A 24,232-nucleotide genomic window follows, 5' to 3' on the forward strand; every position below is an offset into this window, starting at 1 on the left:
GCTTAATTAGTAAATTAAACGTTTTTGAGGCATCTTTATAGCTAAATTGCTTCTTGGGCATCAAGCACAGAAATTATTGGGCCAACTCTCACTCTGCCTCCTCCTCCCTCCTGTTGGAGGGAGCACAGATCTGCACTTGACCCAGTCAGCAGAGAAAGCTCAGATCTTTTCATCCTGCATGAGTGCTTTGTAAGCCAAGGACGACACAAACCTAAAAGTGAGCCTGGTGACACCTACTGATGATTCCAGTCAGGAAAGTGACCTGATGCCTTCTAGATTCATGCTTTTAACAAAAATGATCTGTTTTGCATTAAAAAAAAAACACTATGTCCTGTTAAATAGAATGCACTGAACATAATTCTCATCTATAATCACAAATAAAACATGCTAATCTTGCATAAATGACAGAATTAGAATAAGCAGCTTTTGTACACAATGAAGTAAATCTGGAGACCACTTCCACTCCACACTTCTGTGCCTGATGGGATAATTACTGTGATCATTCAGGGCCTTGCAGAGGAAATTGAATTTCTTCAGGCAGGGTATTTTGGGAACAAAGACGATATATTTCTGTTATGTTTCTATTGGGCGCTGTCATAAATGCGACAATCGCGGCGCCATGAAAAGACAGCCAAGTGTTGCTATCTGCAAATTAATGTTACAAATAAGCAGGAAGACAAGAAGAAATCTCACTCGGCTCCCCTCTGAAGGGGCAGGTCCCAGGGAAGGCCAAGATGCTGTCTGGGTGGCACAGTGTGCTGTGAGCCACCCCTGCTTTGTCACCCCTGTCACCCTTTGAATCTTACAGCCAACCATCAAATCCTGCCAGGTCTGCCTCCTTTCTGTGTCCTGTTGTTGTCATCCCTACCGCCTTCTCTGCCTCCTCGGCTTCACCCGGTCCACTAAGACAGCTCCCTTTGCCTCCCTGTTCATCTGGTCATGCAGGAAGGGCCTAGAACCAGTGGCAGACCACCGCCTGCCTGAGTGCACTTGGAGGGATCTGAAAATCAGCTTTACCCTCCTGCCGCATCTCTGGCTCAAGTCTAACTCAAGGTCTCAATTCCACAACTGGCATTTAACTCCCCCTGGTGAATCCTTCTTAGTGAAATTTTCTCTGCCTGGAATGAGTCTGCCTCCCACGACCTCCATCTCACCCCAAGTCTGCCTTGAAGCTAAAAGAGGCACTCTCCTCTAAAGAGAGGCCTCCATCCCAGCAAAGGTCAGTGGCTAAATCCTCGCCTTGCACACTCCATATGGGCACCAATCCCTGACCCGGCTGCTCCACGTCTCTTCCAGCTCTCTGTCTGTGGCCTGCGAAAGCAACAGAGGATGGCCCAAAGCCTTGGGGCCTTGCACCTGCACGGGAGACCCAGCAGAGGCTCCTGGCTCCTGTCTTCAGATCGGCACAGCTCCAGCCATTGAGGTCACATGGGGAGTGAACCAGCAGACGGAAGATCTCTCTCTTTTTCTCATTCTCTCTATAAATCTGCCTTTCCAATCAAAAATAAATAAATCTTAAAAAAAAAAAAGAGCTGCCTCTAATCACTTGTCCAGCCTGGGCCAAAGGACCACTCACAAATCTACCAGGACACCCTTTTGCCAATTTAACTGCCCACCATGTTTTGTTCCCTCCCACTCTCTGTCTGCATTTTTGCTTTCTGTGTTGTGCGCACCTAACCTATTGCTCAGCACACGACTTGAGTGCAAGGAATGCTTTTGGGTGGAATTCTAGCGGATTACTAATACACGGAACCAAACAGATATGATAGGTTAACATCCACTTATCCCCAAAGCTCATGCTACATTGAGCCGCCACCTGCCGCCTCCCAGGATGCACACAGAGGAACTGCCGAACATGGGCTGCCAGGTTACACTCTTTCCAAAAGTTTAGTCACTGTGTGGCCCTCTTCTTTTGGGAATGCCTTTTCATGTCTTTTACCCATTTTTTCACTGGTTTGTAGTGTGTTCCAATAATTTCCATGATTTAGTGTTATCTTTTGGCATCTATGCCTTGTCAAATAATATGTTACAAGTATCTGCTTATATTCATGCCTTTCCCATATATATATAATATATATATAAAGATTATCTTATTACTTATATTTGAAGGCAGATTTATAGAGAGAAGAGAGAGAGAGAGATCTTCCATCCACTCCCCAAACCAAATGGCCAGAGCTGAGCTGATCCGAAGCCAGCAGCTTCTTCCGGGTCTCCCATGTGGGTATAGGGTCCCAAGGACTTGGGTCATCTTCCACTCTTTTCCAAGATCATAAGCAGGGAGCTGGATGGGAAGCAGAGCAACAAGGACACAAACCGGCATCTATGCCATCATAGCAGCCCGTCAGAAATATTCTGACAGACAGAAATTCTCACGTAAGTTCCCAGTGCAGGTGCCATGAATTTCTGTGTAACATCAGCTATGAATAGAGATCATATGAAGCCCTTTTCCCCGTCTGGATACAAACAGCCCCTTGCCCCACTGTCCAGCAGGGCCCTGCTTTCACTGCTGAGCTGTGATAGTCCAAGCCGAAGACACAGGCGGGCATCTTTCTGGTCTCTGCTGTCACTTGAGTCAGTTGGCCTGCTCTCTAAACCACAGTCCCCTCACAGCAGCTACCTGATGTGGCTTCATACTAAGGCACCAGCTGCCAGCTGCTGCTTTTACGGAACTGGCTTCACTTGGTCCCTAATCCCTTGCAAATCCCCATACCTTTTAGAACCCAACTGCCAGGATAACAAAAGCTTATTTAGTTCAATATTTTTTAAATGTTTGCACCTTCCCACTCATTGGCATTGTACACCGCTCCATCTACTTAGGTATTTTTCAATATCCTTTAGGGAAATTCTGTAAGTTTCTAGTTAGGATGTTGTCTCAAGGTTGTTCAGATTTATTCTTGAGTATTTTATATTTCTGTGACCTTAAAAATATAGATTTTTTAAATACAAAACGTTATTCAAGCTACGTTAGAAAAGCTCCTGGCCCTGACATTGTGCTGCAGGGCTGGTATCCCCTCTTCAGAACACAAGTGTGAGTCCTGGCTGCTCCCCTTCGGATCCAGCTGTCTGCTGATGCCCCCTGGGAAGGCAGCAGAGCATGGCACGGGTGCTTGGCCCCTGCCAAACAACGTGGGACCGCGGTGGAGTTCCATGCTCCTGGCTTCAGCTCGGACCAGCCCCAGCCATTGGTGGAGAGGGAATGGAGGCATTTGCAGGAGTCAAGTAGGGGATGGAAGGTCTCTGCCAGTCTGCCTTTCAAATAATCTTTTTTAAAAATTAAAGTCTGGGCCCGGCCCAGTAGCCTAATGATTAAAGTCCTTGCCTTGCATGCACCAGGATCCCAGGTGGGCGCGGGTGGTTCATGTCCCTGCTGCTTCACTTCCCATCCAGCTCCCTGCTTGTGCCCTGCGAAAGCAACAGAGGATGACCCAAAACCCTCGGACCCTGCACCTGCGTGAAAGACCCAGAGGAGACTCCTGGCTCCTGGCTTTGGATTGGGTCAGCTCCAGCCATTGTGGCCACTTAGGGAGTGAACCAGCAGATAGATCTTTCTCTCTGTCTCTCCTTCTCTGTGGATTTAACTTTCCAATACAAATAGGTATTTTTAAAAAATAAAAAAGTATTGACTACATCTCCAATAAATAAAACCATGAATCTACAAGGTCCACTTCAATGTGGACCTTGTATAAACTGAAATGGATAGACTTTCTACGTAGCATCCATCCCTGCATTCCTCGGAGGAGGACGAACTGTGGAATAGGGCGCAGCTGTGGCAGAGCACCCCAGGGCAGCACCGGGTTTCAACTGTGGCTAAACACAACCACACACGTCTGTGTCTGACTGGCTTAAGATGCAAGTTGATTGATCTGAAACCCAGGAACTGACCGGAAATCCCTGGCTGATGCGTGGAATGACAGCTTCAACAAGCCCTGGCTTCGGCCATGTGCTCAGCGGTTCCAGGAGTGCAGCAGGTGCTGCCGTCGCCAAGCCTGGCTAACTAAGGCCCCTCCTAACACCCTCACACGTGTCTGGCGTGATCGCTCTTTCGCTGTCTGCGCTAGGATACCTAAGTGATCGAGGAAAGATTCCGAAGAACAAAAGCAGAGGTCAGAGCGAGGAAAGCGATGCAAGGACTGGCTTTAGTAAAGAAGGTGTGTTGGTTGAACTACTGGTCCCCAACGATGGCCACATCTGGAACCTGTGATGGCAAAGGGACTTCGTATGCTTAGGTTATGAATCTTAAGGGAGCAGGAGTACCCCACATCACTGAGTGATCCCCCTCTGGAACCACGACGTCATGGAAAAGAAGGAGAGCTGTGTGCAGGAGCGAAGGAAGCCCGACCCAGGAGCCAGGAGCGAGCGCTGTGCTCTGAAGGCTGCGGACAGTCACTGAACAAAGGCCCAGGGGGCCCAGGCTCCTTCAGAGCTTCCAGAAGCAAACCGCCTGCTGACACGGGTTAGCCCAGGGGTGCCAATTTCTACACCGCTGACTTGCAGAACTCCAAGAAAATAATCCATCATTCCATCTCACTCCATGTGTGGCATTTTGTTATAGCCACACTGGACAAAGAATTCAGAGGGACACCTTTTGTAATAACCTAGAAATGGACCTTTCTCCAACAACCAGTCGGAAAAACAGAATTGGGTAGGTTTATATTTGATCTGTAATTAACCCGTGTGTATCAAAACATTCTTAATCTCATAAAACCTAATTATATAGGTCTGGTGTGGTAGCCTAGCAGCTAAAGTCCTCGCCTTGCATGCACCGGGATACCATATGCATGCTGCTTCTAATCCCAGGGGCTGCGCTTCCCATCCGGCTCCTGGCTTATGGTCTGGAAAAGCAGTTGAGGACGGCCCAAGGCCTTGGGAGCCTGCACCCGTGTGGGAGATCCAGAAGAGGCTCCAGGCTCCTGGTCTCTTATCATTGTGGCTACTTAGGGAGTGAACCCATGGACAGAAGATCTTTCTCACTGTCTCTCCTCTCTGTATATCTGACTTCCTAATAAAAAATTAAAACTAAAGCTTTTTAAAAACCTAATTAAGAATGAATGAGAATTGAAAAATACATTGAATTTAATTGTGTCTGTGGGAAATCATAGGAATGAATGCATAAATCAAGTGGTATGGTACACATACTGATGGTTATGCCTAAGAGCGGGAAGAGATGGTGACTAAGGAAGCAAGTTCAGGAATTTCAATTGCAGCTTTTATATATATATATATATATAGGTGTTTTATATATATATATTTGTACACAGAGCAATGGATGTGAGAAAGGAGGAAGGAAAAGGGGTTTGTGGGTGACCCGCGCTGTGGCTCCTCACTCAGGCCCCGCCATCACGGCCTTTGAGGAACGGTCAGCGAAAGGGAATATTCTCTGCCACTCTTCTCCCTCTGCCTTTCTGTGTTGCAAAATAAGTAAAAATTTAAAAAAAGAGCCAGGCTAGTGATGCCATAAGTAGGCCGTACTTACGCCGGCGGACTGTCGCCGCAGTACTTGCCGATTCTTCTAGCATCGTTGACTTCCCCACCATCGAACACGGCCACGTAATCATAGCGGCAGTAGTTGTCTCGCTCAACATCAAACTTCTCAAACTTTAATTCTATAAGCTTTAGAGAGAACAAGATTAGAAGCACCCAATTAGCATTGCGGAATGACTGCAAATGCAATTCTTCCTCTCCCCTCAGGTGTAACACATAGGATTTTCTTTAGTAAAAACAAATTTTATTCATTCTGCTTTTCTCGTTACTTATTTTTTTCGTTCGTTTGTTTTTTTTTTTTAAACAAAAAACCTGTTTTCTTTTCATTTTTGTCATCCCAAAAATTGTTTCAAACCCAGATCTACTCCAGGAGGATCTTGAACTCGGCATTTCTGTTGAAAAGCATGTGGACACGAATGAACTCTAGCGAGCTATGTGAAGGTGGACTGCGCCTGCAGCGCTAGTGCCCAGCTTGGCGACTGTGGACCTGCACACCGCGGGGAGATCTGAGATGCTCTTACAACACACACCTTCACAAATAAAAACCTAACCATGGGATATGACGGATATGTTAGCTTGACTGTGAGCATCCTGTCACAATACGGTGTTTGATGTATCAGAAGAGCACACTGTGTATTGTAGATATGTCATTTCGTAGTTGCCAACTGTACCTCACTAAACCAAAGAATGAATGACAACAACTGGATAACTGAATGTGACCTGGGGACTGCCTACCAACTCCACGCTCCTCTAGAAGCAAAGTGACAAAAATGTTTCTAAAATGTATTATCCAAGGTGCCCCCTGTTAGCGCATGTCCGGGTATGGTGAGGGGATGGGGGTGTGAAATGCTTGCATAGGATTGCTGCACTTTGCCAGGAAGTAGGCTTAATCACTATCATACATAAGCAGACGCATTTTTAGGCCCATGATTCAGAGAAGTGGGAATGGCCTGCAGTGAGTTCTTACAGTATATTTGAAGCACGGTCTCCTTGGAATGTGGCAGCTCAGACAATGCTGATACGCAAAGTCAGAGCTAGAATTCTCAGTTCTTATTTTTGCTGTGCTGGTACCAGTAACAGTGTGCAGAAATTATTCAGATGAATAGAAAATTGTTATCTAATGGGCAGCCAAGCGTTTCCGTTTGAATCCTTTTTTAAGGAGCACGGTCAGCATGCGGGTCAAAGACACACTCCTTGACCCGGCTAATACCCAGGGCACCCAGAAGTTGAGATCCACTCTTGCAGGGGGACAGGAACCTTGCGTAACTTCAGGGAACCCAAAGGGACAGTGATCCTATTTGACAATAAGCTTTAATTCTCATTAGCTAAAGAAGACTTCTACACAGTCACGGAAGGATGTAAAGGCACACGTGGGCTTGCCTAATCCCACACCTGTACAGGGCGCGTGCACAACAGCGTGTTCATACTCAACACTGCTTTACATTGTAAATTTCAATGACTTCCTCTCTGAGGCCACTGACTTCTTACTGCTGACTAATAAGATACTTCGCAGTGCATTAAAACATCGGCTGATTGTTCTCAACTGAGAAATTAGCACGTAAAAATGTTTAGGTTTTTATTTTTTAAGTAAGAAACTAGAGGAGAAGGACATGATTAAAAGTGGAGGCAATTTCTTAAAAGTAGAAACTTCCCACCGCCGTGCACTGATTTAGGACTTCGCTTTCCCATGACGTTTCCTCCTTTGGACAGAGCTGCCGGTGATCTCAATCACGGCAACAGAGACTGAAAACTCAACGGGCTGGAGCCCAACTCCACAGTAGGAACATCAAACTGACATGTTCAGTAACCAGAGGGGAAATGACGGAAAGCGATGCTAAACTGTAATCACAAAACTAAGTGCAAATCATTTGGTGAAACAGAGCCAGAGATGTGACAGAGCAGAAAATGATCAAAGCCTTTCTCAACAATTAGATAACGACTTCAGTGTTTCAGAAATGTAATTTTAAACAACAATCTGCAGCAGATTTAGAGAATCTTGCATTATATCAATGACTTTTTCTTTAAAATATGTGCAGTTGTAGGATTCTCACTCAGGTGTGTGAAAACATTGCAGATATGCATTCAAAGCACTGCTTGCATAGCTTAGTTGCCTCAAAATTTTTATATTAAAAGTATGTATGTCAAATAGCACTGGACATCCTTATGAAGGAACGATCTAGAAAAAAATGTTTTGATACAACATCTTCTAGTATTTGGGTTAAACTCCAGGTTACAGCATTTATAATTAGAATAAGTTTTACAAAGTCATTTTTAAGTCTACAAAGTTTCATCTATTCCTATGCCAAATTCTATCAGTAAGTTCTGAAGGTGGTTTCCAGAGAGAGCAAAAATTCATACAACTCAACTACGGGGAAACTCCTCTCCCTTCAAAGCAGTGAACGAAGCCCCTCGTGGGGAACCTGCTGCGGTTTTCTTTTACATAACCACAAACCCCCTAAAGCAGACAGAGTTCTCTGCAGGGATGGTGTGCTCTGCTCGAGCTCTGCTTTGCAACAGCCAAGCCTGTAAACTTCCTCACCGGCCATTGTGGCGACTGCACGCAGGGCCGGAAACACACAGGGCCCCTCCCACAGTCAGTCCATGCTAACGTCAGGCTCAGAATATCTGCCATGGGATTTGTTTAGCACGTGTTGTGCAAACTGGAAATTAGGCAACTAAATCTAAGGCCTTGCAAGTCAAACAGTGAAAAGGGTTGACTTCAAACTTGATCTTATGCAGAAACACCTGAGTCCTGCAGAGCCTCGGTGTCCTCGGCTCTCAGGTAAGCCCCACACTGGACACTCAGAGGCTCCGCCCACTCGGCACAGGCCAGCCCACACTGGCAGGGACCCTCACCTGATTCTTTGGGGCTACGATGTGCCACACACAAGTGACTCCTGCAGGGTAATCCCGGTCGGGCCAGTTGGGGGTTTTAAAAGAACCAGAAGGTCTTTCCAGGCGTCCTCCACAGTACTGATCTCCTGAAGTGAGCAAACACAGAGGAAAAGCATTGCAGACGCGTATACACTGATATTGGGTACAGCAGTATAGTCACAGCAAGATCACACGTGTGAAACGTTAGCTGATACCACAGGGCACTTCAAAAAATCCAGGACCCAGCGCGGAAGCCGAGTGCAAACCAAGATCCCATATGGACACCGGTTCTAATCCCGGCAGCCCCGCTTTCCATCCAGCTCCCTGCTTGTGGCCCGGGAAAGCAGTCGAGGACAGCATAAAGCTTTGGGACCCTGCACCTGTGTGGGAGACCTGGAAGAGGCTCCTGGCTCCTGTTCTGGCCATTGCGCTCACTTGGGGGAGTGAATCAGCCGATGGAAGATCCTCCTCTCTATATATATCTGACTTTGCAATCAAAATAAATAAATCTTAGGGGAAAAAAGTCCATGGGAAATAGAATTAAAAGTTTATTTTGGCACAAAACTTTTTTTTTTAAATCCATGCAGATATGAGAAGTCATATAAAGTTCCTGGATAATGTGTACTACAAAAAAGTGCATGGATTTAAAATAATGTTGCACCAAAATAAGTTTACCAATTTTCATTCACCAAAAAAAACAGTATTTACCTGAGAGATAGAGACAGAACTCCGGTGTACTCCCCTGCGATGGCCGAGCCAGGACTGGACTGGCCAGCAGACAGGAGCTAGGGACTCGGCCTTCCTTTGGGTGCAGGAATGACTGGTGCTCCCAGGGTCTGCCTCAACAGGACGCTGGAGCCAAGAGCGGGAATGCGTGCCAGGCACTGCCACGTGCCACACCAGTGTACTAAGCAGAGCGATACCCCTCGCCCAGCCTGATCCTACAGATTCATTTGCCCTTGAGCTTCCTCAAGTCACACCACGTGGTCAATAAAGGCACAGGCAGCTCCTGAGTTGTGTCTTTCAAACAAGAGAGCTGGGGTCAGTGCTGTGGTGGGGTGGGTAAAGATACCCTCTGTGGTGTCGGCATTCCACGGAGGGGCCAGTTCAGAAAGTTACTTTAATGCAGAACTCAGAATTTAAAGTTACTTGAATTTAACTGACCAGACTTGCGCAGCAATTAATACATACTAGTAGAATATATCTTTGGTATAGAAGACAATTATTCTTAAATCTGTAAGTTTAGGAAACTATACTGTCCAAATTGAGGGTTGGAATAACTTCAAACGCCTTGGTTTGTTAAAGAAAATTCCATGCATCTACAAATTACATAAAATAACATAAAGACCTCTAATAGACCCATTATCCACTTTGAACAATTACCGTCATTCTGCTATTCTATTTTGCTGCTCAAACCCCAGCGCTTGCTTCCTTCTTTTTATTCTGATAGTCTGGTGGGTGGGCGGGTAAGCTCACACACTCTGAATGCACAGATCTTAGCTGTGGGCACACGTAACTCAGACTCCCATGATGACACAGAAGCCATCACCCGCAAGCTGTCCATCCCTTCCCCACCCATGCCACTTACAGGCTGTCCATTCATATTTACAGCACTGTATTTTTAACAGCATGCGTTTTCATTTTCCGACCCTTTATTCTCAACCTATTTTTGGTCTTTGTATTTCAGGTACTTTCTTGGAGAAAACCTGTAGTCGGGTATTCTTTTTAACGCGTTCTAACAACAACTATTAGAGTCTCATCCTTCAAAGCTAATCCACGTGATGATACGCTGCTTCTTTCCCATCTGTCTCACCCTTCCTTGGCTGAGAGGAGGCGGAGACGGAACCACCTTCAAGAAAGTTGCGTTCTAGTGTTCTAACTTCCGCAATGCTATTTGAACCTTGTGACATGTCCCTGTAATCCCTGCATGTCCCCAGGCAGCTCCATCACAGCCCACCTATAGTTCACGCCGCACCTGTGCGCACTGCACCTGGATGTGTGCACGCAAGCACAACAGTGAAGCTCCGCTGAGCTCCTGCCCTCTGCCGGGCGGGCGGTGTAACACCCTACAACACAGGGCTACGTGGACTTTTACAAGATAAGTGGACCTTTTGAAAATAAGAAAATCAAAAGAAATCAACACGTTCATTTCCAACGGCCAGCGTTCCTTCAGGTGGCCCGCCACGGGACGTTCCTTCCAACCTAAAGAACCTCCTTCGACAGTTCCTACTGTACAAGCGTGAAACGTCTTTCAAGTATCTGGAGTGTTCTGCAGCTGTGTGTTTCACTTTCTTTTTTAAAAGATTTTATTCATTTTTATTAGAAAGTCAGATATTCAAAGAAGAGAAGACAGAGAGGAAGATCTTCTGTCTGATGCTTCACCTCCCAAGTGACCACAATGCTCAGAACTGAGCCAATATGAAGCCAGGAGCCTCCTCTGGGTTTCCCACACAGGTGCAGGGTCCCAAGGCTTTGGGCCATGCTTTCCCAGGCCACAAGCAGGGAGCTGGATGGGAAGTAGGGCAGCCAGGATTAGAATTAGCACCCATATGGGATCCTGGTGTGTGCAAGGTGAGGACCTTAGCTACTAGGCTACCGCGCTGGGCCCTTCACTTTTTTTTTTTTTAAGACTGGCTATAGAATCTAGCTGACAGTTTTACTCCAGCGCATTAAAAAATGCTGTGATGCTTCTGTACCTGGTTTGGCTTTAACTAATTCAAGATTTTCTCCTTCTTCACACTTTCATAATTTACATCTCCGTTATCCTGTCTCCTGCCAGAATTTCCTGCCAAGCCTCCTGGCTGTCCTGTTCCCAGAGCCTGACCTCTGACACGGCCCGCTGGTAATGCTGCACACCACCCAAGCCTGGAAGAGATGAGGGCATGCCCTCCAATGAGAGCTGAAAGCTTCCACACCCCGCTCCCCCGCAGCCGCCTACCCAGGGCAGAGGCGTCTCCCCTGGGGAGCTCACCTATAAACACACGACCCGATATGAGAGCACCCCAAGAAATGGCACCCCAAGAAAATGAATACGGGATCGCATTTTCATCGTTAGAAAGCTGTTTCCGAAGCACACAGGCGGCTGTCAGTGCACACAGATGCCCTGGAACGCCTGGTGGTGACCACTTCAGACAAGGGACAGCTCTGGAGAACAGGTGTGTCTCCGAGATGTTTGTGTGTATCTATATGTGAGCCTCACGTGTTCGTTCCATGTGTAAGAATACATGGTGCTTTTTCTGAAGACAGTGGTTTTCAATCGTCTGCTGCTGGTTTGGGGGCATTTGCTAGCCCTCTGTGTTGGAGGAGCTGTTCTTAGGTTTCAGATCAAGGAAGTGAATATTTCTATGGAGTGCCTAGAGCCTTGCTGGACACACAGCAGGCGTTCCCGAATCGTGACGCCATCGGGGCTATGACTGCCATCACGAGGTGACAATACCTCTTGCATTTGGCTCAGCAGCAGAGAACATAGCCATGAAGCCATTGCCCGCGGTGTTGGCATCGGAAATCATCTGCACCATCATCTTGTTGCCACTGGACACGAGAGCTCCCGGCCGGAAGGTGCCGCAGAAGCGCCCGATGCGCTGGCCGTTGGCATGGCCGTTGTACACGTCCACGAAGTCATAGCGGCACAGGTTGTCACTCTCCAAGTCGATGAACCTGAAGTTAAGAACGACAACTTTTCCTTCGGGGACCTGCCAAGAGAAGGCCCAGTTAAGAGACCGTCAGGAAAACGGAATGTGAGCCCATCGTAATCAGCCAGTCCTTAGCGCGACCGGGTACAGTGCAAGCATCCCACTGTGATGGTTTTCTCTCTTCTGAAATCTAAGGCAGGGAAGCTTGCCACCCCACCGCACCCCATGCACAAACATGTGTTCTCTTTTGACCGATTCCATGATTCTCTGGGGCACACAGTCTTATTCCTTAATAGTTTTTCTTTACAAAACTGTAAAATATAGATAAGCTGCTGTTTGCAAAGAATATCAGCTATGACTGCTGTTTAGGATATTCCTGCATATTCCGAAACACCCTGTGGCACCCACAGTTACTACTTGGCTAAGAAACTGTTAGAATATTTCTTACAGGGGCACAGCGCAGTAGCCTAGTGGCTAAAGTCCTTGCCCTGCCTGCACTGGATCCCATCTGGGCACCAATTCCTGTTCCAGCTGCTCCACTTCCCATCCAGCTCCCTGCTCGTGGCCTGGGAAAGCAGTCGAGGATGACCCGAAGCCTTGGGACCCTGCTCCCACATGAGCCGAGCACCCTCAAAACACAATGCACTCATGATTAAAATCAGGAGGTTTTGCCTTTTACGTAAATCTTCTTCACCCTAGCTTCAGAGCAGAACATGAAGGCAGGAGCAGTGCGGCCCTGGAGGGCTGCCTCCAGGAGCAGCAGCGCGGCCCGCTCGGTGGCCTCCACCCTGGCCCCTGGACAGGACTTGGTGTGCCCTGTTGATTAGGGCACACGTGGACTGCCAGCCTGCGACACTCTGTCCCAAAGGAACCAAAGTTGCAGGCCTGCTCTCTGCCCTGGACAGCTGGAGTGCTGTCTCAGAAGGAGCATAAGCTCGGTTGCATCATGGACTAACCCCAAGAACCCTGGCCCTGGCCACAGTTCTTTTGAAAGGATGCCAAGCGGATCCGTACCAGTGGCAGTGGACCGCAGTCAACCAGGGGCAGGGGAAGGTCCCAGGCCTGCTATGCGAGCCTTTCAGCATAACGCAGCATCTGTCCTTCAGAGTGGCCCTCACTGCTGCCCAGACAAAGCTCCTGACTGGAGGACCTGGGAAAGCACACAGTGCAGCAGCCCCTCCCACTGCAACACCCCACAGCCCATCTGCAGGATCTCTGTATGGACAGTGTGACTTACACTCACGCACCAACCATCCGGAATTGCCTTTTACTCCCTACCGAAGCTTTATTGATTTGAAAGGAGAGTTAACAGAGGAAGATCTTCCATCCACTGGTTTACTCTCCCAAGGCCATAATGCTGGGGGCTGAGCCAAGCCGAAACCAGGAGCCAGGAACACCACTGAGATCTCCCAAGAGAGCGTAGATGGATAAACACTTGAACCATCTGCAGCTTTCCCAACATATTAACAGGGAGCTGGATTAGAAGAAGAGCATCCGGAACTCAACCCAGCGCGCATTCGGGATGCCAGGCAGCTCAGGCAGTGGCTTACTGCTGCCCCACAATGTTGGCCTCTTAAAGTCTCATTTAAGTGACTAAAACATTTCAGATAAAAATAACATTTCCTTTGCCCCCATCCCGAGTTCTATTCCTCCATCCTCCTCCTGCCATGCATTGCATAGGTTTCCCTTCCTGCCATTCATAATCTTCTTATAAAATATGAGATATGTACATGCAAAGTAGTTATATTTTTAGTCCATTTTGAAAAGAAATGAAAATCAACAATGCTATAGACAGCACTGCACAGTCTGGGCAATGTTGAGGAAGAGGAGAAAGGCAAAATACAAAATGAGATTACTGGGTTTTCACAAACTCTTTTACCTGCATGGAACACTGGATCATTTCTGCCCTTCTCTCACTCACACTTAGGGTCTGTTTCAGGACTGCCTCCTCCTGGAGTCACTCCCAGACACTCCACAATCCCCAAAGTGGACCCTACCCAGTGAGCCACGCAGCCCAGCCCAAGGCTTCCAAGCTTGGGGGAGCCACCCATTTGCTCACCCACTCACCCATGCACAGTCTCCCTGTCTGGCCCACAGAGGCAGCTCCCGGGGGCAAGGGGCTTCCTGCCCTGCTCACTGCTCCTCCCCCAGGCACAGGGCACAGCCCCAAGGAGGCAGCCAACCTTACCAGGTGTAGGGAGTGAAAGAACTGCCAGGCTCTTCGCACACACAACAGGAGTGGGCAGGCAGCCCCACATATAACATTTCCCATCCACCCTGGCTCTGCAGCTCCAGGGGCTTTGTTTGAGTCACTCTTGACCAGAGAAGATGTGTATCTGCAGGGAAACCTTAGAGCTCACTCAAGACACTTTTCTGCTGGCAGCTGGACAGAAATCCCTATCTCAGGAGGCGATGCTGGCCAGGGAATCTGTTATCTGCATCAACGCTTTTTTTCCCATCCACAGTCCAGTCCTGTGTGGGCCAATGCCCAGTGCTGCCAGAGTGACCTCAGCTCACCCCACAGCCCCTGGGACGGCCTGCCTGTCATGGGCAAACATGCCAAGCTCCTAGTACTGGGACTCCTGCCAGAGAACAGGGCAACTGCATTTTGCATTGATGGTTTACACTGGCAGGACTCTATGGGCAAAATGCAGACACGAAGTCAGCTTCTGTGGGCAGGAGTCCATTTCTGGAGGAATGACCATGATCCTATGTCTGTACTGTCACCTTCCCCAACACATCTACAACTTTAAGAAAAATGACCTGTTTTTGAAGCACGTTTGAATTTTTTTGTTTGTTTACAGCTATTGTTAGAATCTTCTAAGATTTCTCTCCTCTGCAAACAGACCATGGGAACAGTGTACTCTGATGCACGGCCCGACTATCCACATAGGGCTTGGCAAGGTCATCTTGCATGCCCCCCCCGATGGAACCCAGAAACCCACACACACATTATGCACCAATATCTAGACTACCTTCAGGAAGGCGATAAATCAGAAGCTTAGAATAGCTCGCTCCTGCATCCATAGTAGTCTTTTTAAAGGAAAACTGTGTATGTGCTTAAAAAATCACATACATTTTGATTAGTGGAAGGAAATAACAGTTTTTTAAAAGACATTTATATATTTGAAAGTTATGCAGACAGAGGAAGAGAGAAAAGAAAAAAGATCCTCCATCCACGGGTTCATTCCTCAACGGCAGCGATGGTGCGGGCAGCACCAGGCCGAAGGCAGGAGCCAGGAGCTTCTTCCAGATCTCCCACATGGATGCAGGAGCCCAAGCCTGGGCCGCACTCCACTGCTTTCCCAGGGACATTATCACAGAGTTGGATTAGAAGCAGAGCAGCCGGTTTCCACCTGGTACTATGTGGGTCACCGGACACTCTTGTGTTGTTGGGGATTTCACGGAAAAGACTTCAGCCTCTCTTGATGTCTAAAAGGAGTTGAAACCCTCACTGCCTTCAAGTGCAGCCCAAGTACACCAAGCACCATAGGATGACACTCCCCCTGCACTAGAAATGACATCATCACCAGGAGGACAGGGCACGCGCTTAGTGCATGCCAACTGTTTCCCCAAGCACTGCCCACATGATACTCCATGTCACTCCTTCACCAGCCCCGTGGAACCCACAGCACAACTCACCCAGGGGAGCAAGCCGAGGCAGAGAGAGGAAGGCCTGGGGACAATGGCTCCTGTCTCTCCTCCTGCCCCTTTCACACACCATGTTGGCTTTCACGCCAGCACTTGGCTACTCCAGGGCCCCTCCGAGCTGGTTTCTACCTCGGGGTCTTTGTGCAAATCGATCCCTCTGCTTGGCACACCTGCAGTCCCTGGCCGTCATGTGCCTGCCTCTACCTCCTGATTCAGGTCTCAGCTCAAGTGTCACATCCTGAGTTCCACAGTCACTTGACTCAGAGGCCTGCATCCATTATTCATCAGCTGCCTTACCACCACATTATAGACAACGGAGAACAGAGTCTCTCCCGTCCCATTTTTACAGGCTCAAAAAAAAAAAATTATTGGGTAATTGATTAGAACTCTTGTAATCTTTAAAAGAAAACAAAAAGTGCAGGCCACAGCTCCTACCACAGGCACATGCATTTATACAATAATACAAACTCACAAGTACAGGGACATGCCTGGCACACTTACAGGGACAGTGGTTACAGCTGAGGGGGTGAGGATGACTTGCCCAGGGCCACTCCACTGGTGGGTGGCAAAGCCCAGGTCACCTGGCATCCACCTCACAGTGTTTCCTACAACTTAAAATGCCACAACCCACGGAGGCTGTGACTCCTGAGTGTGGTTTCCGCTCCTGGGGCTCAGAGAACACAGACATTTCCAGCCTCCCTCGCAGCTGGACTGGGCCCGGTCAGCAGGATGCATGGACAGGTGATGTGCCCTGCTCCAGACCCAGCCATGCAATCTGCATTCAACTCTCTTGGAGTGCTCCCAGAGCTCTAAGGAGTGAGTCCAGAGAGAGATCCAGGCAGTTCTGGAAGGCGGCAGAGCTCTACAACCAAAGGAGTTAGTGCTTGCATGAGAGCTGCCCAGATCAGCCACTCGATGGCACGGGCCAGGGCAGCAAGCAGGAAAGGCCCGCGTGTGGCATGAGGGCGCTGAGACCTGGCAGGCTCACTGGCGGAGCAGCCCTGCTCATTTGTGTTAAGTCACCTGATGAAACGAAGGGCCGGACAGTCACTAGTGTCCTTACCCTTTGTGATGGGCGACCGTGGAGACATCGTGCTGGGTTTACGTGCCTACGACGTCTTCATGGATCAATTGTGTGGCACCAGAATCTCAGGCTGCGTGAAGAGCAACATAGGGGTAGCTCTGCCTGCCTGCAGGCTGCTCATCAGGGCAGAGCATGCAGGCCATCTGTAGCAACCAGGGCTGTGAGAAACAGCCTCACCAGGTGCTCGCTGCCAGTCTGGAGACACGGCAAAAGCCTAACTGTAGGTGCCACTATCCACCCTTGCTGCCACCCCAACTTCTCTCTTGGTGCAGGTGAGAGGCAAATGACAGCCACTGATACTGCTTATCTGAGAAGGAAGAGGGTCTTTTGACTCAAGATCTGGCCACAAAGTGAACAAGAAACTGGGTTTCCACCTCTTCTGCAAACACTGCCTATGGATGAAGCATCAGTGTGGGGACAGTGGTGGTTGCCTGGCCTTTCAGCATGGGGAGTGGGACTGAACTCAAGTCAACCAGGAGTGACCAGGAAGAGCAAGACTGAGCCAGGGAGTGGAAACTGTAAGGACAGGGAGAGAGAGCCTGGCCACCTTGCCAAGAGCCACTGTGTTGGGCTACGCCTGGGGAAGGAGACAGGGTCAGAATGAAGGACATTTTTTTTCTCGGATGTCCACCTGCTGGCTTTCCTGAGGCTCAGCATGTCACCAGGACCTACCGTGGACACAAGCGATGACAAATCTGAGCAAGGTATGCATTTAGCATTGACCTTCTTGAGAGCTAGAGAGTTACTGCTTCATTTTTCATTAAGCTTTCTTTTTAGCTGTAAGATCCTGAAAAGCACTGCCAAGTAATAAAGCTGGAGATTTCTACTCAGCAGTAAATTTCAAAAACACTCCAGCAAAAGCAGTCACATTATACTTTGTATGCTGCTGCGGGACATCCTCCATTTCTCAACAGGAACAAGCAACTGTACTTCCCATGTTTCTCCAAGAACCAGCCAACTGGCAGCCTGATGGCCCTGTAGAGCTCACCAGTCATGGTACCAGGCAGGGCAGTGGCTCCCCATGTGGCAGGCTGGAACAGCAGCACACAATACGTGTATCCCCATCGCCCAAGGATGGAAGGACCACCTGCATCTCGTGGCTCGTGCCCAGGCCATAGGACCAGTGTGCTCCCTGCATGCTGTCCCTGAAGGGGTCAGTGTGTCAGAAAGGGCTGGGGAGACACAGACAGCTGACCATACTTGTCCTTCACACTTAATCATGTTGCATGAGGGCACTGCGCCTGTCTGATGAGCTTGCTAAACAAGGCCACGGGAGAGGACAGACGTGTAAGGTGAAGCTCCACCAAACATGCCCTGGATTATTTTAAAGTGACTCTGAGGACTAACCTTTGTTGAAGGGAGCAGGTAGACCAGCGGTTAGGACACCAGTTAGAATACCTGCGGCCACAGGAGTTCCCAGATTGGATTCCTGGCTCTGATCCTGTATTCAGCTTCCTGCTAATGCTGACCTTGGGAGGTGCCATGATGGTGGCTGAGTTCCTGGCACTCCTGTGGGAGACCTGGGTTAAGTCCCCAGCCCCCAGCTTTGCTGTGGACATTTGGACTGTCAGCTCGCACAGGGGAGTGGTCTGTACCTCTCAACCTCTCAAATTAAAAGAAAATGCCACATTAAACAAACTAACAGAATCCTGACAAATGGTAAATCACTTCAAGTGCCCAGATCGGCAGCTACAGATATCAGAACTGCCCAGGACAAATGAAATGACCTTAGACCCTCTAGGTTTCTCCACTGATACCTGAAGTTGTCCCACTGGTTTTCAACAGCCACAGGTTGCATGAAAAGCTGTTGAATGGCTAAAAGGATGAAAAGTGGCAGAACAGCCCCCAGGACCTACAGGATGAAGTCCCCAACTCCTGAGAATCGTAAGGAGCAAGGCCACTCCCCACACAGCATTCTGATCTTGTCCATCACACCTTACTCCAGGAGGTTGATCTCCCGCCCTCAGGGAAAGCTAGCTAGCTCGCTTCCCTTCCCACCTCCATAAGGTCACATGTGTGTTCCCTGCCTGGACCAGTTTTCTTCACATGTCAGAAAACTGACCCCATCCTAATTTCAAAGTTGGGGCAAAACAAACAAACAAACGAACAACAACAGCGTCAACAAAACCACCTGTGCTGAGGATCTGCCCTCACCCCAACTCCCTGCGGCTCCTCCTGAAACCCAGACCCCGTGACAATGTCTTGCCTGTCTTTTTCAGCGGGGTCCTTGGCACCCACTTCTCACACATGCCCATGACATATCCTCCTCTGATTGTACAGGTGTGCACCTTGCACGGCAGGCCTGTTCGGCTCAGATTTATCTGTGTCTGAGTAAACAAACCGACGAGGAGCTGGGGATCAGACAGTACAGAACAATGGAGGTGAGGATAACAGACAGAAAAAAAAAATCCTTATCTTTAATTTATATACATAATTGTTTCCTGTTCATTATTTTGTACATGATTTAGGGACTCTGTGCCTTTTGGTTATTTGCCTTGTCAATCAACAAATATTCACCAACAGCTGCTAGCACAACATCATACATCAGGCATGGAGGAATCCACACAGCCAAGGGTGCAGAGGACCCAAAACCCAGCAGTGCCTCCTGGGGGAGGCTGGGGCACAGGATGGGTGGAAGATGGCCCCAAATGCTGGCAAATACATCTGTCCCAAGAAGCTTATTTTGTTATAATCTCTCAAGGTTATTTTGTTATAATATCCAGGATTATAATTTTTTAACGATGTACTTATTTTTTATTTGAAAAGCAGAGTGACAGAGAAAGAAATCTATTTGTTGATTTACTTCTCCAAATGGCCAGAAGAGCTGGGACTGAACTAGGCTGAAGCCTGGAGCTAAGAAGTGCATCTGGATTTCCCACATAAATGGCAAGACACAAGCAACTGAGCCATCAGCCACTGCCTCACAAGCACAGCAGCAGAGAGCTGGTTATGAACGTGGAGCAGTGAGGACTGAAACCCATGAGATCTTCTGAGATACGGTGTCTCACATAACAGCTTTTCTTAAAGATTTATTTATTTTTATTGGAAAGGCAGATTTACGGAGAAAAGGAGATACAGAAAGATCTTCGGTACACTGACTCACTCCCCAAGTGGCCACAACAGCTGGTGCTGAGCCAACCAGAAACCAGGAGCTTCTCCAGGTCTGCCACATGAATGCAGGGTCCCAAGGCTTTGGGCTTCCTCAGCTGCTTTCCCAGGCCACAAGCAGGTTGCTGCATGGGAAGTGGAGTAGCCAGGACAGAAATCGGTGCCCAAATGGGATCCTGGAATGTGCAAGGAAAGGATATAGCCGTGCTGAACCGTCACACTGGGCCCTCAAGTATCAGCTGACCGGCTACGTCACAGCTCTCACACAAAGATTATAAATATTTAAAATAAGGTTATTAATTTTTTGTTCTTAGTTTCATATCAGAAGAGTGAAGATAAATCATAAAAAATTAAATATAGTTAATTTCTTTGCACCTTAAAAAATGGGAAAAAGTACTTAAGACATTTTAGGCTCCAGTTCTCTAACATAATAAACATGATTGGTTAAGAATCTTGCAGCAGAGTATCCCTACTCCTAACCATAGTACCTATCTGACCGCTATTCTTTTCAACAGTATGTAGTCTAAGTATTCACTTAGTGGAAGAAGACAGGGTTTGGAAAGAGGCAGAGTGACAGCATACGTGAAACAGATAGTTCTCTTCCATTAATTCACTCCCCAAATGTCCATGACGGCGAGGGAGGGGCTGGGCCAAAGTCAGGGACCTAGAACTAAGTCCAAGTCTTCCACGTGGGTGGCAGAGATCCAAGTTCTCGAGCCGTTACTGCTGTCTCCCATGGTGGGCGCTGGCAGGAAGCCGGAACCGGACCCAGAACTGGGGTGCAAACCCAGACGCTGAATATGGGATCTGGACACCCCAAGTAGAGGCCTCACCATCGCTCTAAACATGGGCCCCCTGGCTGCCATTCCTGAAAGTAACAAATATGAGTTGAGGAGCTTTTCTCTGCTTAGCGTCATGAGAGTACTTTTTTTTTTCATAAGTTTTTATAAAATAGAGCTTATTTCTAGGCTAGAAATGATCCAAGAAATAATATGATGTTTTCAAAAACATACTTCTGTCATCTGTGATTTCATCTGATAAATTCATTAGGTGACAGATTACAAACACAAAATTATCCTAGAAATGAAACAAGAAGCCCTTCCCTTCTGGGATGAGGAAAATCACAGGGAGATAATAAACAAATCAAAACAGAACAGTGCAAACATGAGCGTGTCGTGTCCTCTTGGACAAGAGTTTACGTGTTAGCATTAACTTACTACAACACAGAACAAAAGTTTCTGAAACCAATTTTTAATTAAAAACAAATCATGGGGCCCGGCGCGGTGGCGCAAGTGGTTAAAGCTCCTCGCCTTGCACGCCTGGGATCCCATATGGGCGCCGGTTCTAATCCCGGCAGCCCCGCTTCCCATCCAGCTCCCTGCTTGTGGCCTGGGAAAGCAGTCGAGGACAGCCCAAAGCTTTGGGACCCTGCACCCGCGTGGGAGACCCGGAAGAGGCTCCTGGCTTCGGATCAGCATAGCATCGGCCCGTTGTGCTCACTTGGGGAGTGAATCATCGGACGGAAGATCTTCCTCTCTGTCTCTCCTCTCTGTATATCCGCCTTTCCAATAAAATAAATAAATAAATAATAAAAATAAATCTTTAAAAAAAACAAATCATGGCTGTAGCATAGAGTCTAGAACAGCACAACAGCCCTGCCCTCTTCTTCACCCCGACATCTGCTCTCAGAAGCAGCCAGTCTCTTTCTGCCCTTTAGTCTGACATGTATTCCTTTCTTCCTAAAATGCTTGTGTTGCTATGTCTGGATTTATCCCTTCTCAATTTCATCTCTTTGATTCCTATTATTACGCCATCAAAATTCTGGTTTGAGCAACAAGAGACTGCTCATAACTACACACCCAACAATATTTTTCATTACCAAGTTAAACTGTGGCTTCTTTTACAGCTGTTTGTGTTTCCTAGAGATAATAATCGCCTTCTTCTTTAAGTATGTTTCGTTCCTGACACAAACACCTCTCTTGGTAATGGCCAGGCCCCGGTGTCCTACTGGTTCTGTGTTTGCCTTGCCCTCAACTCTCCTCTCCTGCACGGGCTAGCCTTCAGACCCTGGCACAGCTGGGGCTGGGACCTGGCTTCACCTCCAGCTAAGCAAATTCTCCCAGGGTCTTGGGAATTTTTCTGCCTTTCTTTCTTTCTTTCTTTCTTTCTTTCTTTCTTTCTTTCTTTCTTTCTTTCTTTCTTTCTTTCTTTCTTTCTTTCTTCCTTCCTTCCTTCCTTCCTTCCTTCCTTCCTTCCTTTCTTTCTTTCTTTCTTTCTTTCTGCCTTTCTTTCTTTCTTTCTTTCTTTCTTTCTTTCTTTCTTTCTCCTTCCTTCCTTCCTTCCTTCCTTCCTTCCTTTCTTTCTTTCTTTCTTTTCTTTTCTTTCTCTTTCTTCTTTCTTTTTTCTTTCTCTTCTTTCTTTCTTTTCTTTTCTTCCTTCCTCCCTTCTTCCTTCCTCCCTTCCTTTCTTTCTTTATTTTTTCTTTCTTTCTTTCTTTCTTTCTTTCTTTTTTTTTCTTTCTTTCTTTTTCTCTTTTTCTTTCGCCTTCCTTCCTCCCTTCCTTTCCTTCTCCCTTCCTTTCTTTCTTCTTTCTTTCTTTTCTTTCTTTCTTTCTTTCTTTCTTCTTTTTTCTTTCTCTCTTTTCTTTTTCTTCCTTCCTTCCTTCCTTACTTTCTCGTCTTCCTTCCTTCCTTCCTTTCTTTCTTTCTTTCTTTCTTTCTTTCTTTCTTTCTTTCTTTCTTTCTTTCTTTCTTTCTTTCTCTTTCTCTTTTCTTTTCCTTCCTTCCTCCCTTCCTTCCTTCCTCCCTTCCTTCCTTTCTTTCTTTCTTTCTTTCTTTCTTTCTCTTTCTTTTCTCTTCCTTCCTTCCTTCCTTCCTTTCTCTTCCTTCCTTCCTTCCTTCCTTTCTCTCCCTTTCTTTCTTTCTTTCTTTCTTTCTTTCTTTCTTTCTTGCTTCTTTCTTTCTTCTTTCTTTCTTCCTTCCTTCCTTCCTTTTTTCTTTCTTTCTTTTCTTTCTTTCTTTCTTTCTTTCTTTCTTTCTCTCTCTCTCTCTCTCTTTCTTTCTTTCTTTCTTTCTTTCTTTCTTTCTTTTCCCCCTCAATTTGCTGCAGTGAACCCACTTCCAGTTTTCTTACAAAGGGGTGTATAAAGACAGAAAGTTTAGGATCTTGTGTGTCTGAACTCCCACTGTCTGCTGGTCTAGCAGGGTACAGGTGGTAGCTTTAGAATATTTTCATCAGAACTTTAAACGTACCAACTTTCTGCCTCCTTCTGGATTCCCACAGGCTACTGTTGTGATTTCCCTGCCCCCCCATCATTTGTAGGATTTTGTCTAAAGTTAAGAAAGACACACCATGGTGGTGCTTTTTCTTATTTGCAATGCTAAGTATTATTTCTGTAATAATCTCTCTTCCATCCTCTCTGCTGCTTCTAGAATCCTCTTCAATCAGGGGCTTCCTGGAGACAGCTGCTAATATTTTTCCTCCTCATTGCTTTACCTTCTTGTTTTGCATTATTTTTGCTTTTCTTTATCTTCCAATCCTATCAACTTTTTCTTCTATCAAGCTATTAATTTCCATGAGTGTTTCTATTATTTTTTGGTGTCATGTTCCATTACACATACAAATGTATTCTTGAGGGCCCATCATGGTATCTTAGTAGCTAAATCCTTGCCTTGCATTCGCCAGGATCCCACATGGGTGCAGGTTTATATCCCAGCTGCTCCACACCTCACCCAGCTCCCTGTTTGTAGCCTGGGGAAGCAGTCGAGGATGTTCCAAAGACTTGGGACCCTGCATCTGCATGGGAGACCCAGAAGAAGCTCCTGACTTGGGATCAGCTCAGCTCCAGCCGTTGCAGCCACTTAGGGAGTGACTCAACCAACGGAAGATCTTCCTCTCTGTCTCTGCTCCTCTTTGTATATTTGACTTTCCAATAAAAAATAAATAAACCTCTAAAACAAGTAAACATAAAGTGTCTTCTTGAGGGTCATCGCACTCACGCATCCTCCTGCTCTGCCTGGTCTGAGCCCACAGTCTCTGCTTTGTGTCTGTGTTGGGGATTCTGCTTTCCCACGGACAGACGTTTGACTCCTTAGTTGCTCATGACATTCCTCACTGTGGGGAGGCTGACTAAGCCAGGATGAGCTGGCTTTTTCATTGTTTCCTGAGTACCACTTGCCTGGGTGGAGCACTGTTCTTTGGTGCTGTGCACGATTGCAAAGATGCTTTGTGCCTAGCCAGTACTTGGTACTAGGGTTAGGTCATCACTTAGGATGCCTCAGGCGCCCCACTTCAGAACACCTGGGGTCCAGTCCCTTTGTACTGGGCAAGCCTCTTGCTGATGCACACCTGGGAGGCAGCAGGTGCCTTGGGTCCCGGCCACTCCCGTGGGAGACGTGAATTG

General features: G+C 47.4%; 1 protein-coding gene across 1 annotated transcript in view; it reads right to left on the reverse strand.

The window, feature by feature from the left end:
* PCOLCE2 (procollagen C-endopeptidase enhancer 2) overlaps positions 1-24,232 on the reverse strand; it is a 51,406-nt gene that overhangs the window by 12,134 nt on the left and 15,040 nt on the right. The window contains exons 3-5 of the mRNA XM_040974906.1: positions 11,792-12,047; positions 8,338-8,462; positions 5,474-5,610 (exon numbers count right to left, since the gene is read on the reverse strand). Coding sequence (XP_040830840.1) covers positions 5,474-5,610; positions 8,338-8,462; positions 11,792-12,047 — 518 coding nt within the window. The remainder of the gene's footprint in view (positions 1-5,473; positions 5,611-8,337; positions 8,463-11,791; positions 12,048-24,232) is intronic.

Source organism: Ochotona curzoniae, unplaced genomic scaffold, assembly GCF_017591425.1.
Source record: "Ochotona curzoniae isolate NIBS_2020 unplaced genomic scaffold, NIBS_Ocur_1.0 contig_2599, whole genome shotgun sequence".
Lineage (NCBI taxonomy): Eukaryota > Metazoa > Chordata > Mammalia > Lagomorpha > Ochotonidae > Ochotona > Ochotona curzoniae.